The sequence below is a fragment of the Scyliorhinus torazame genome, chromosome 19 (genome assembly GCF_047496885.1).
Source record: "Scyliorhinus torazame isolate Kashiwa2021f chromosome 19, sScyTor2.1, whole genome shotgun sequence".
Taxonomy (NCBI): domain Eukaryota; kingdom Metazoa; phylum Chordata; class Chondrichthyes; order Carcharhiniformes; family Scyliorhinidae; genus Scyliorhinus; species Scyliorhinus torazame.
The window spans coordinates 67,813,269-67,827,649 of record NC_092725.1 but is presented as its reverse complement, the minus strand read 5'-3'; the positions used below and the strand labels follow the sequence as shown (position 1 = coordinate 67,827,649).

At 42.8% G+C, this 14,381-nt stretch overlaps 1 protein-coding gene across 5 annotated transcripts in view; it reads right to left on the bottom strand.

The window, feature by feature from the left end:
• iqub (IQ motif and ubiquitin domain containing) overlaps positions 1-14,381 on the bottom strand; it is a 101,163-nt gene that overhangs the window by 42,872 nt on the left and 43,910 nt on the right. For all 5 annotated transcript variants that reach the window (XM_072484467.1, XM_072484472.1, XM_072484469.1 and 2 more), the window contains 3 exons: positions 12,859-13,026; positions 5,174-5,352; positions 2,921-3,076 (listed from right to left, as the gene is read on the bottom strand). In XM_072484467.1, coding sequence (XP_072340568.1) covers positions 2,921-3,076; positions 5,174-5,352; positions 12,859-13,026 — 503 coding nt within the window. The remainder of the gene's footprint in view (positions 1-2,920; positions 3,077-5,173; positions 5,353-12,858; positions 13,027-14,381) is intronic.

The window sequence follows — 14,381 nt, the reverse complement described above, 5'->3', positions numbered from 1 at the left end:
GGGGGTTAGCAACGCACTGTTAGCTTTCATGGAGCAGATGTGGCGGGTGGGGGAGGCAGATCGGTGGCAGTTTTACACCCGAGAGATAAGGAATTTTCATTTTTTGCCCAGATCCACAAGGTTTATTCTAGGATGGACTTTGTTCTGGTGTGTAGGACTCTTCTCCCTTGGGTGAGGAAGGTGGTGGACTCGGCTATAGTAATCTCAGACCATGCTACACATTTAATGGACTTGATTTTGGAGTTGGGTCCCGCTCAGCGGCCTCTGTGGAGGTTGCATGCAGTGCTATTCGCGGATAAGGAGTTCTGAGGGCATACGTCTACGGCCATTAAGCAGGACGTCACGTTCAACAGGAATGAGTCTGTCTCACCCTCCACGCTTTGGGAAACCTTAAAGTGGTTATTCGAGGGGAGATAATATCATATAAGGGGCATATGCATAGGAAGATAAAGGTGGAACAGCAGATGTTGGTGGATCGCAGGTACTCGTGTGATCCTACCCCAGAGCTCCTGGTGAGCAGGAAGAAGCTGAAGGTGCAGTTTGATCTGCTGTCCACGTGCAAAGCAGTGAGCCTGCTGTGGCGCTTGACGGGGTTTTTTTTACAAGCAGACCTTTTGGCAGCAGGCCAACCATCTTTTAGCCATCAGCTGAGGCAGCAGGTAGCTTCCCGGGAGATCATACAGGTTAGGTATGAGTGACAGCTTGGTCTCCTCCCGGGGAAATGTTAATGCGGCTTTTGAGGCATTTTACTAGGTTGGGGGGGGGGGGGGGGGGGGGGGAAGGGAGGGGTTAGCGGGCCTGTCAAGCCCTGCGGAGATACTTTATTGGGTTGATGCAAACAAGTAAATCTCCTGGCCCCAATGGGTGTCCAATCGAGTTTCATAAAACGTTTGCAAACCAATTGACTCCATTGATGGAGGACATGTTCAATGACTCCTTGTCCCCGGGTTCTTTGCCCATTACACTTTCGCAGGGCCTATTTTGGATGAAGAAGTGTGGAGTGAGGTCTTTTATAAAGTAAACTCCATGTCCTCCTGTGCAGGGCTCAGCCTGATCCAGCTTCGGGGCATTTCCATGGTGCCCAGGTGGCACTGCCAAGGTGCCAGGCTGGACAGGATCTCTGTGCCCTGTGTCGGGGCGGTTTGGAGTGAGTGGGGGCCCCAAGGACCCCCTTATAGGTGGGTTGGGGTTTTGGCGGGATTCAGGAAGCGAGAGATGAGGAAGCCATTTCTAAATGGCGTACCAATCTCTCCCTGCACTGAGACGTTTCGGCAAGCCAAGTTCCTCAGTGCAGGAAACGGGACTAAGTGTGGCCTCGTCGGGGAGTTCCCCGCTGAGGTCCCGAATAGAACCAGAGTCCTGGTAGATAGCATGATGGTTCTCGGTACTGCAAGCATGGGAAACACGCCAGCCCCAGGACTCTGTTCTGAATCGGTTAGATTGCGCCCTATGACTTTAGCAGTGATTTACACAGATTTAGAATAATTTGTTTTGGTTGATGGGAAGGAAATTTCCCAAGAATCTGCTGGTGTCAAGGGACCAACATCACATATGGGTAAACATCAATTAGTTCCTTGAGGTGGATTGCAGGTACTCACGGGTTTCCTTGATGAGTTTCACATATGGAATTTTATAAGAAGCCTTTTGAACTCCAATTGATTATCATTTGCTGGATTATGAAATATTGCCCTTCAGATAAATGGTGACAGCACACTATGGGCTGCATTTTCTAGTTGTCGAGCCACGTGTTTCTCGGCGGTGCATCGTTCGGGGTTAGGTGGGCTTAATGGGTTCCGGGATAGGATGGAGGCGTGGGCTTAAGTAGGGTGCTCTTTCCAAGGGCCGATGCAGACCCGATGGGCCGAAAGGCCTCCTTCTGCACTGTAAATTCTATGATCTATTTCCTCCACTATTGCTGCAAAGTTAACTGATCCTAGGCCTTGCACTCATGGCTGCAAGTTTTGGGGTTTTTATAAAACTATTTTTTCGAAGGAATGAAGTTGGAATAACATTTATTTTTAATAATTTATTTTTTAAAAGCTGTATACATTATCAAGTGTTTAAATAAAAAGAGGTCTTCAGATAAAGAATGGTCAACCTGCTGTTTGAAAGTTGCTTTTCCCAAAAGCTGATCAATAAATTAGTTTTCCTGGGTATTTGAAAATACACTTTTCAGTGTTGTGTTGGAAAACTGTCAAAACCCCCACTAGCACCATGTGGAAACAATCACTGATCTCCCCCTTGGACTTGTGGAGTACGAGCTCCCCAGGTAGGGGGCAGAGTCCAACCACCTGGGGCTCATTATGAGCAAATATAAAAGCAGGCTTAACTCAGGGCCTGGTGAGACAAATCCTCCCAAATAGAATTGCACTGGGAGTAAGATGGTGCAATTCTAAATATGTAAATAAATCTATCTTATTAACGACAGCTTCCTTCTCTTTTAATCTGCGAGCGTGACAAGTTTCTAATACAGATCGAGAGGCGTTATGATAAGAATTCAAGCACCTGAAAAGGCATTCAGACATTTAGAAACAGGCTACGGCACTGACAATCAGGCAGCAAAACTCAAAAGGGCTGCACAAAAAATAGCTGTGGACGCTGATCTTCTCTCCATCCGTGTGGGGTCATTTAATTTAAGCTTGATGTTTTAAAAATAGATATTCACCACATATGCTATTGTTGGCCAAATACAACATTGTGACACAGTAACATTAAACATGTTAAATATAATTATTATCCATTATCTGGTGCAACTAGATCAACAAATATATTATCCATTATTTGGTGCAACTAGATCAACAAATTGATAGTTGACTTGTCATCTGTGGAACCAAAGTTCCATAGATTATGCAGCTAGGTATCTGATCTAGAAATTTAAAAGTAGCTTACAATATAGCCAATAAACTTAATTAAAACCCACCGCTTTCAACCGACAGGCATGGTATTCTGCAGCAGTGAAATACCTTCCTGGAGTAATCAATTTATCTGTGATGTTGGACACGTAACAGCCAATTTTGGTCATCTGTGTGGAGGTGTGATTTGTTGTTTGTTGATGCTGTTTCTTGTCAGAAATTGTCTAAATAGAAAAGGTAACATTTATTGTGTAAATTTGCACAAGGCAGAAGTGAAATTTGTAGAGAACAAAATGATGAATCCACTTGTTTTCCTCATGAACAGATTGCTTTTTTCCAACCGTTACTAATTATGTTAATTTACTCTGGAAACAATAGAACCAATTTTCCAAGACTGGCAAGCAGCCAGCACATTAATAGTCAAAAGCACACCAAAGAAAAATAGGAACTTATATTTATTTGACACCTTTAATGAAATAAACATCCCAAGGCACTTCCCAAGACCATCACAAAGCAAAATATGACAGAGTCACATAAGGCAATATTAGAGCTGATTAGTTAAAGACATTTCCTGTAAGGTATGTCTTAAAAGAGGAAAGAGAGACAGAAATATTTATGAAAGGAATTCCATAACTTAAGACTGGATTTTCATGGAAATCGTGGCCAGGGGTCAATTATGGGATTCCTGACTCCATTCTCTGAGTTTCTGATTTTCAACAGTGCTGTTTAAGGGTGCGGGCTGGTTCAGGTTGCAAGCCTGCAATCTCCAGTCCTGAGCTGGACAGCTCCACTGCAGGGATAGGCATGTCCTCATCCTCGACAAATTTCACGGAGTTGGACAAGTTTCAAAGTTGTGGTATATGGCACCTCAAAAGTGTTGTGACCATGGTCCAGATGAGGAAACCTTTTTAAAAGTAAGCACAAAAATGTCATACCCATGCTCCCCATGCTAAACTATGCCCCTCCTCCCATTCCCATGCCCTTTCGTATCCCCATGACAAGCTATGGCAATTAACCCCATTCACACACTTGTGTGCTCTGTATACAGTGTAGAACCAATTAACCTTACAGTGACAATACACGTTAAAAAAGATTTAAAAATAAGTCATTCATAATGATTGTTTTTACCACAGGCCAATTAAAGTGTCAATCAACCAGACCTTTTAAAATTGAGGCACAGCTTGTGTGGGAATCAATGTAGATCAATGAGTACAGGAGAGATAGGAGAGCAGGAATTAGTACAGATAGGGGCAAGGGCAGCAGAGTTTGAACTACCTTAAGTTTCCCAAGGGTAGAATGTGAGAGGGTGGCCAGGAGTGCATTAAAATAGCATTGTCTAGGAATATAGTCTAGAGGCAAGGACGGAGTTGATGATATTATGGAGGGAGAAACAGGAGATCGTAGAGATGGTGGTAGGAAGCTCATCTTAGTGTCAAAATCAAAATGACAGTGCCTCCTGTCACTTCACCTATTCCAGTAGGACAAAACGTTCTCAACAATTTATTGGCTGGATTTACGTGGTATACAGTATTTCATCTAGGGAATGGAAAATTAAAACAAATGTCCTCACTATTTTTTATGACTTTTTAGCCACGATTTAAAATAGAAGGGTTGAAATTAGCATTGAAACGGCATATCCATTACCAAAGAGGCTCCTGATAGGTAAAGGATTTTGAAAATATAATAGCTCAGGAGACCCGAGAAGATAAATCCAAAAGGCAATTTATTTTCTGCCAAAAGAAAATGGCGCAACCCGGCATACAGCACAAAGATCCCAACCGGGACTACCAATCATGTCGGCTATTATGAAGTGATTTCTATGAGCCCCAGCTGATGGGCCTCTGTGATTAGCTGGGAAGCTCGTATTCCATGAGCCCCTTGTGTTTAGCTCAGTTGGTTAGACAGCTGGTTCGTGATGCAGAGGAAGGCCTGCAGTGTGGGTTCAAGTCCCCTACCAGCTGAGGTTATTCATTGAAGGCCCCACCATCTGAGCCTTGTCTCTTGCCTGAGGTGTGGTGATCACCATCAGTCAGCTCTCCCTCTCAAAGGGTCATCTGGGTCTATGACGACTTTACGCCTACGGCCATACTAGTCTGAAAATGCCTGATCTCGGAAGCTAAGCAGATGCAGGCCTGGTTAGTACTTGGATGAGAGACTGCCTGGGAATACCAGATCAATCAGGTTGTCCCCATCGGTCTTGTGAGGGTTATTACAGAAAATAATTTTTCATAAAAATAATAAACTTTGAACAAAACAAAATAATAGATTAAGGTTTTATTATTATTAAATCAAACATATCACACAACCAAAGTTCACTCTACCTGTGTCTCCCTGCAGAACCTCTCCACACAACGGCAGTTTGTTCTCCTTTTGTGTGGAGTCTGTGTTCCTGCATGATGGAATTCTGTTCCTGTGAGCTTATGTTTGTAGCCACCTAGAAAGGGCTTTTGATAGGGAAGTCTTTCAATTTCTACCACCACACAGCTATCTTCACCGTCATCTATAAGAAATCAGTGTTACTTTTCTCTTAATTTTTTTTTCAGAGTATCCATTTGTTTGTAAGCAACCCTTTGAACCAATGTGTTTTTCTCCAATAATTTTGCTTAGTGAAGTTTGCACATTAAACTTAATGATGTTACTTGGCAGCTTAGATTCTTGTTTTAACTGTAATAAATGCCTCACTGTAAATGAATTGCATAAATATACATAAGATGAATTAAGTTCAACATTTTGCTGTTCATGAAGTCAGGGGAATTGGGCACAGGGCTTTGGCTGCCATCAGTAATGAGCTTCATTTCAGGAATGAATATAAGATGGATAAAACGCAGTTCTCCATGGGAGGGGAAATTCAAGGTCTTATGATACAGTCCTCTCCAGGCATTTGCTTTGTATTTCAGCAGCATTTGATAAAATCTAATCACTGAATGAACAAAATGTATTAAAAGAAAAAGGGTGGATGCATGGATTCGACCATCAATGATCTATACAGGCTAGCTGAAAATTGTGACTACAGAATACTGAGAGATTCATTATATTGCAATCGCAATTCAGTTGGGGTATTAGATGAAGCTGCATCAGATCTCTTGCAAACAGGAGAGAATTTAACTCTCACTAAGAGAGTACAAATTGTGGACAGACTGAGCTCAGAAAACTAAATAGAGCAGCTATTCTCGTGGAAAGTGATGTCCCATGGGAACATTTAAAATTTTGAACAGAAGAGGGAAAGACCATGGGTGGGATTCTCCGCCAGCGTGAATCTCCATTTTGTCGGCGCCCCGGGGTTTCCCGACGGCGTGGGGCTGCCCCACACTGGGAAACCCCATTGACAGGCCAACGTAACGGAGAATCCCGCCAGCAGGTCGAGGCTGAAAGGTGGCGTGGCGGGGGGAGAATCCAGCCCACATAAGAGGGAAAGTACTAAGACAAAAGCCTGTGAAAATTGGGGACAAGAACGCCAACCACCATATTGAAATGCTCTCGGTATAGAGGAAAATCTGCGCAAGCAGGAAGAACGCCCTGCGGGGGAGCAGAGTGTCACAACTGGCGAAAGTTAGAACATTTTAAAATGACGATCTAAAACAGGCATCCTGCAAAAAGAAAGAAAAAACATAAGAAGGCCAAACCAGATTCAAGAAGTGTAAGAGCCATAGAAAAGGCAAATAACTCACCTAGGAAGCGAATGTAACAAAAACTAATTACTGCCGCATTAAACTAGAAGTGGATGGACACCCCACAGATTTTCAAAATTATTCACAGGGACTGGTGTTTCAGTCTTAGCTGACAAAGTAAAATAGCTCAACCACATTCATCCATCCAGCTACAAGATTCTGGCAGGACTGAAAGTCATAAGTCAACACTTGGCTGTTGTATTCGGTTTTCGATGTCTAGCAAGGAATGTACAAAACAACTTGACTTGTCCAGACCAGGATCTTTACTGAATAATACGTGGTAAGATAACGATCTGTTGCAGAGCAAATTATCATGGAGTTTCTTTGAACTCCTCTGAGGTTACCCTAGCACAACTGTCCACTTATCTGTTTTATAACCATCTGGTGATGGCCAGGTGTGCCCCCACTGTGCCGAGTCACATGACCACTGTCTTGAGACCGCATGGTGTGTCTTTACCTATGATATTACTTACAGACATATCACCACATTGGCAAGATTAAAATGCAGGATGGAGAAATCAATGAAACTCTGGATGTTATACAGAACCAAAAATCATCATTATTGAGCTAGAACACATGCTTACAATTGAGGCTGGATTACAAAGAAGTTTAAGCTGCTGTGAGCAGTACAGCGACACTCTTAAATGCATTTTCAGCATTATTTACAGGTTGAGGAAAGCTGAAGACCAAATATCATGCAACCTGAAGAGCTGATGCAAAACCAATTTGTCTCTTCACACCAAGAAAAGTCCCTCACCCACTCCTGGACAAAGTCAAAAGTGAAATTGAGCAGTTACATCAGGAGGTTTCCTCTCCAATAACCATGCAGACAAAATGATGTTCTGGAATGGGCAGAGTCCCAAAGCCTGTTGATTTGACTCAATTAAACAAATCAGTGGAATGCGAGATCCACCCGATGGCATCAGTGGATGAGTGTCTTGCCAAATTAGCTAAAGGTACCCTATTCACCAAATTAGATGTAAAAAGCAACGTTTTGAATTTGCCTCTGGAAAAAGAATGCAGACTATGGACCACTTTTAACATGCCATTCAATCATTATTGCTTTCATAGATCACCAGCCAGAATCGCAGTGCACCAGAGATATTGCACATCATAATATCCGACAGAACACGCTGAAAAGTAGACCCATCTTCGCAGAACCTCGGGGCCCGACTGGATCGCGAGCATGCCCCCACAAAATCGCAATCAGCTTCCAGGATCCCGCCAGACGTCATCTTCCTTGTTCATCGTGGCCAGGAACCTCAACCAGGCCAACCTCAAGAGTGTACTGCCAAAATTCCACCAACGCATCTCCTGTCCCACCAGGTCCCCCAGCATCCTGGACCACTGGTACACAAACAACAAGGGCGCCTACCTATCCATCCCTCTACCGTACTTTGGAAAATCAGACCACAAGACGCTGCTCCTTCTCCCGGCATACAAGCAGAAACTTAAGCAGAAGAATCCGGTTAAGATGGTCGGGCAATGCTGGTCCGAGGCAATGGACTGTTTGGAACTGGTCCATATTCAAGAACTCAGCAGCCAACCTAGACGGGTATGCCATCACCATCACAGACTTCATCAGTAAGTGTGTCAAAGATGGCATGCTAAAGAAGGTAGTATGTGTGTTCCCCAACTGGTTTAAACGGGAAATCCAATCCCTACTGAAGTCCAGGTCTGACCTGTTCAAGACAGGCTGACCTATACAAGAAATCCACGTACGACCTCCGCAAAGCCATCAGGGCGACCAAGAGACAATACCAGACTAAGCTAGAGTCACAGACTAATGACACGCACTCTTGTCGGTTGTGGCAAGGCTTAAACAATATAACGGGTTACAAAGCAAAGCCGAGTAGAATATAAGAACATAAGAACTAGAAGCAGGAGTGGGCCATCTGGCCCCTCGAGCCTGCTCCGCCATTCAATGAGATCATGGCTGATCTTTTGTGGACTCAGCTCCACTTTCCGGCCCGAACACAATAACCCTTAATCCCTTTATTCTTCAACAAATTATCTATCTTTATCTTAAAAACATTTAATGAAGGAGCTTCAACTGCTTCACTGGGCAAGGAATTCCATAGATAATATCTGGCAACAGAGCACCCCGCCCAGTGAACTCAATGCATTCTATGCTTGTTCCAAGCACAAAGCCAAAAACAGTTGCCCAACAGCCTTGGAAACACCCATACCTACTTCGACAGCCTCAGAAGTCAGATCGGCTTTATTGAACCTACAAAAGTAATGGGTCCTGACGGAGTCTCTGGTCGGGCACTGAGATCCCGTCCTGCGTGGACCACCAGGTGGGTGTGTTCGCAGACATCTTCAATTGATCCCTACTACGTTCCGAGGTTCCCACCTGCTTCAAGAATACCACCATCATACTAGTGCCAAAGAACGAGGCAACATGCCAAAACGACCACCATCCGGTGGCCTTGACATTTATCATTATGAAATGCTTCGAGAGTTGGTCATGAGACACATCTACTCCATACTCCCAGAATGCCTTGATCCACTGCAATTCACATTCCACGACCGGTCCATAGTAGGCACTTTCTCTCTGGTCCTACATTCATCCGTGGAGCATCTCAACAACAAGGACTCCTAGGTCAGACTCATACTCATTGACTACAGCTCCGCCTTCAACACCATAATCCCAGTCAAGCTCATATCCAAATTCCAAAACCTGGGATTGGCTCCTCCCTCTTCAACTGAATCCTCGACTTCCTGACCCACAGATCACAATCAATAAAGATAAATAACAACACCTCCTCCATGATAAACCTCAATACCAGGGCCCCGTAAGGCTGCGTACGTAGCCCCCTACTATACGTTTTATACACACATGACCTGTGTGGCAGAATTCGGCTCCAACTCCATCTATGGTAGCATTGTGGATAGCACAATTGCTTCACAGCTCCAGGGTCCCCGGTTCGATTCCGGCTTGGGTCACTGTCTGTGCGGAGTCTGCACATCCTCCCAGTGTGTGCGTGGGTTTCCTCCGGGTGCTCCGGTTTCCTCCCACATTCCAAAGATGTGCAGGATAGGTGGATTGGCCATGATAAATTGCCCTTAGTGTCCAAAATTGCCCTTAGTGTTGGGTTGGGTTACTGGGTTATGGGGATAGGGTGGAGGTGTTGACCAAGAGCCGGTACAGTCCCGATGGGCCGAATGGCCTCCTTCTGCACTGTAAATTTCATGAATTTACGTTTGCTGATTACACGACCGTAGTGGATCGGATCTCAAACAATCATGAATCAGAGTACAGGAGGGAGACAGAGAACCTCATGGTATGGTGAAACGACAACAATCTCTCTCTCAATGTCAGCAAAACTGAGGAGCTGGTCATCGACTTCAGGAAGTGGAGTGTCGTACACACCTCATAAGAAACTACAGAGAGCTCTGAACAGAGCCCAGTCCATCAAGCGAACCCGCCTCCCATCCATAGACTCTGTCCACAATTCCCGCTGCCTTGAGAAAGCGGGCAGCATAATCAAAGACCTCTCCACCCCTTCCATCATCCATCAGGCAGAAGATACAAATTTGAGAACACAAACAGATTTAAAAACAAATTCTTCCCTGCTGTTACCAGACTCCAGAATGGCCCTCCTATGGACTGAACTGATTTCTATGCATCTTCTTTACTGTTGTCGCACTACACTCCATATGTTTCACTTGATGTCTATGCCTATGTATTTGCATTACGTATTTTATAGCATGCCCTATGTTTTTCATGTATGGAATGATATTCCTGTATGCAGAATAATACTTTTCACTGTACCTTGGTACACATGACAATAAATCTAAATCAAATCAATGTTTCAGACCCGAGAAGGCACAGAGAAAGTAATATGCCATATGAACAACATACATGTACACGGTTTCTAAAACAAAGAACATGACCAAAGATTGAGAGCAGTCCTCAAAGATCGACAGGAATTGAATGAGAAGTATGAATTTGAAAAGCCCATGATTAAATTCCTAGGGCACACTGTACTAGCTTCAGGAATAACAGCTATGACCCATAGAAAAGTAAAGTGATTATAGAGTTCCCACAACCCAGGAACATTACAAAGTCGCAAAGATTTCTTAGGACAGTCAATCAAGTAGGTTGGTTCTGACCAGATTTGGAAGAACTCAATAGGCCATTGAGATAAGGTCAACAATGGTGCTGGAATCTGGACCAGAAAACTGCTTTTGACAAGATAAAAAAATCTTTAATTTCACCTGAAATTCTAGCGCACTACGATCAAGAACTGCCAACCATAGTAGCAGCACATGAATCATCAATAGGTCTGGGTGCAATTTTGTTCCAAGAACAAATTGATGGTAAAAGCAAACTAGTTTATTTTTCTCAAGTTCACTCACAGATGCAAACCAACTCATGCAGCAATTGAGAAGGAAGCATTGGCAGTGACATATGCTTGCGAGAAGTTCTTAGATTATGTGATGGGACTGCAATTTAAAATTGAAAATGATTTTTAGTCACTCTTTTTAATCCAAACAAAATTGCAAAGATGTCTTCTGCATTTCAACATTTCAGACAAATGAGATACAATTCAGTGACTGAATACATTCAAGCAAACACTTCTCACATTATCAAATGCTTACTGGCTACTGAAAAGAAGCTCCAGGAGATTAAACAAACACAACAGCAGGATGATGAATGTATTCATATAGAGGAATACTATTTGACCACATGGCTAGATTATACTCCTACAAACCTAATACTATGTTAGTACTTTGAACAGAGAAAGAATCTCAAAATCATTGATGGTCTCTTTGTTTTTAAATGACCGACTGGTCATCCTGGGAACACTTTGGCTGGAGTTACTCGACAAACTTCATCAAGGACACTTGAAGATAGCAACATGTTGAGCAAGAGTCCAGCAGTCAGTCTGGTGGCCAGGTATAACTCAATTCTACAGAAGAGCTAATCTCAAATTTCTACAACTTTGCAAAGGAACATGGGTGAGGCACGTGACTAGCTCGCCTTGGTGTCCTCACGCGAATAGAGAAGGTGGCAGCGGTGTACAGAAACACAATAAATTGATGAAAAAGATTGAAGAGCTTAATGTATCCCTTCTCAGTTACAGAAACTCACCACTATAAAATGCTTTCTCACTGTCAGAGTTGTTAACGGGAAGACAACTAAGAACATAACTTTCAGCTCTGCAACAGAAACCCATGGAATTGTATGGCCTTATTCCTAAAGCAGGTGTCTTGAATCTCAACTTTTAGCTACTTTACAAAACGTTGTTGGTCCCTGAATCGATCTTCCCCAACATTCTGGGATCTGGCCAAAGATCATAACACATCCCAGAAACTATCTCTATGAGATATGAAACTTTGGGGGGAGATGTGGGAGGATGTATATAATTGGGATAAAGACTGGGGGAGATACAGAGTGAAGGGTTAACATCAGAATCACTTCATGTTGATGTAACTACGGTGCAATGTCACATGATTAATTTATGGAACCTGGAGGGAAGGAGAAGTCCGGTCTCATGCAGATTTACTGAGATGAACATAGAGCTGTAAATAAATAGATTTTTTTTTAAACGAACAACGACTTTAATTAGCTTTCTTAGGAAAACAGGCAAACCCTAAAGAATCCCAACCATCTTGAACAGAAGGTGAAACTCAACTTGAGTAGGTGAGTGAAACCTATATTTTGTTTTCTTGTTTCTTACCAGCCTCCCCTGAGAAAACAGAATGACAATTCAACTGAGACTGGAAGTTTCCTGAATGAGAAGTTGCAGGTGTTAGTCCATCTCCTACCATTCCCCAGTACAGCATGTTTGTACACTAAAACAGCATATTGCTGGTTGTTCAAAGACCTTAAGATACTTTGAGACATTTGTGTGTGAACAGCTATGGTTCTGGGACTTTTGTTTCCAAAATGTACTTTTACTTACACCTGGTCAGGTAATTCTGAGCCAATAACATAGAACATGCTGTTCACATAACTTGAATGGAAATGGAGGCCATCATTCTAGTTTTTTAATCCTTTAACAAGGATATTTGCATGAAAATGTGATTGCCCTTTGCACTTCAAGTGTGACCTAGTCACTGAATTATTCTCTGTAAGCATCAGGCAGCAAACAACTCAAGAACTGATCATATGATGACAATGTACAAGGTTACAAAAACAAAAAAGGTCAAGAATTTTTTTTAATGGTCAAGAATTTTTTTAAAGATCCATTTTGTTCATTCATTTGCTCCAGAATCCGAATTCTCCATTTATAAAACTAATTGCTGTTAAGCTTTGCATTCTTGTACGAATTTGAACAGATTGGTCAAGTCTCCAATATCCATAGGGATGCATCCTTTTGCATTACCTTTTTGAAATTTGACAGTTATCACATCAGATGTGGCACGTTCCTGCTGTGGTCTAATTAGTTTGATTGGGTATTTTTCAGGTTCAGCGGATGCCAGTTCAAGCTGAATAGAGCCATGTGGTCTGACTCCTAAATCTACAAGTGTTTCAGAATCCTTAGCCGTTCTGCCTAAAACATAAGAGAAGAATGTTAATTCATCAACACTCAATTTTTCATGAGATGCTTCGGAATACGTATCAGGCTGAGGTACAAAATTTTAGTCATTAATTCAAAATGATAATAGCGCAACATTCCTAATATAAATGAAAAATTGCCAATGCAATTCTTCTCAACATTTTGAAAAATATACTGGTTTAACAACTTGTATTCATATAGCACCATTAACATAATCAAACATTCCAAAGCACTTCACAGGAGCATTGTGACTTGTAATTGCTTTAGGATGGGATCATCATGCTCCTGTATCATGTCACTGAGCAAATCCACATTCTTGAAGACTGTTAACCATAACTCTGGAATTCCTATAGGCTCCTCCATCTCTTCATTTGGTTTATCTTCCTCCAGCTTGACTTTTGCTTTTATCTCACCGGATAACTGTGCCACTTCATCGCGTTGCCATTTGCAATCATCCTCTGTCGTAGTGCTGGCTGGAATGTACAGCCATTCAACCAGCTCCAGTGCCTCACATGCTTCCGTGGAAAATGTGGTAACGTTACTTCTGTTGTGTACCCACGCTTCAAGCTCACATGCGCCTAACAAAGCAATTTCCTTCCCATTGTAGTCTCTCAGCAGTCTTCTTTGATTGACGACTGTCGGTTTGACTCAGCATATTCAAATCTGACAAAATGATAAGGTTGGCCCTCGCTCCCGGGTCGAGCTTGCATTTAATTAAAGTGCCATCAATCATCAATGGCATCGTCCATCTGTCTTCCATGGAGTCAGGATCACTATTGCTACAACAGATAAGACTTCTTCACTTTGCATATTCGGACTCATCGTGTCCTCAGTCGAATTCTGATAAACGAAAAACAGGTCTTCAATCTGATCAATCATGTTGACTGATCCTGTTTGGTCCACTGATGGACGTGAAAAACATTGCCTCGCAAAGTGATTTGTTCAGCACACTTGGAATACACCTTGCCAAATCCTGGACAGTGTCATGGCAAATGTTGATTGCCACTTTGCTGGCATAAAATGGTGGACCCAGTCGGCAGCTTAAAATGGCATCCCACATTGGAACCACATTTCTTATTCATTTGAGTCACAATGCTTATTGCATTGGCATCTTCATCCACATTTGAGCCAAAATGCTTCAGATTGAGTGTGCTAATCTGCTGCGCAGCTAGCTCGCAAACATGACAAATCTTGATTGCGTTTTCTAGGTGAAGCTCAACTTCCCTTAATAGCCTCTTACGTACCTTGTCATTTGACATCCCAAACACTATCTGATCGATGACTTTAAAGTACTAAAATTGCATGACTGCGCCTTCAAAATTATCAAAAGATTTGTCTGCCTTCTGAGT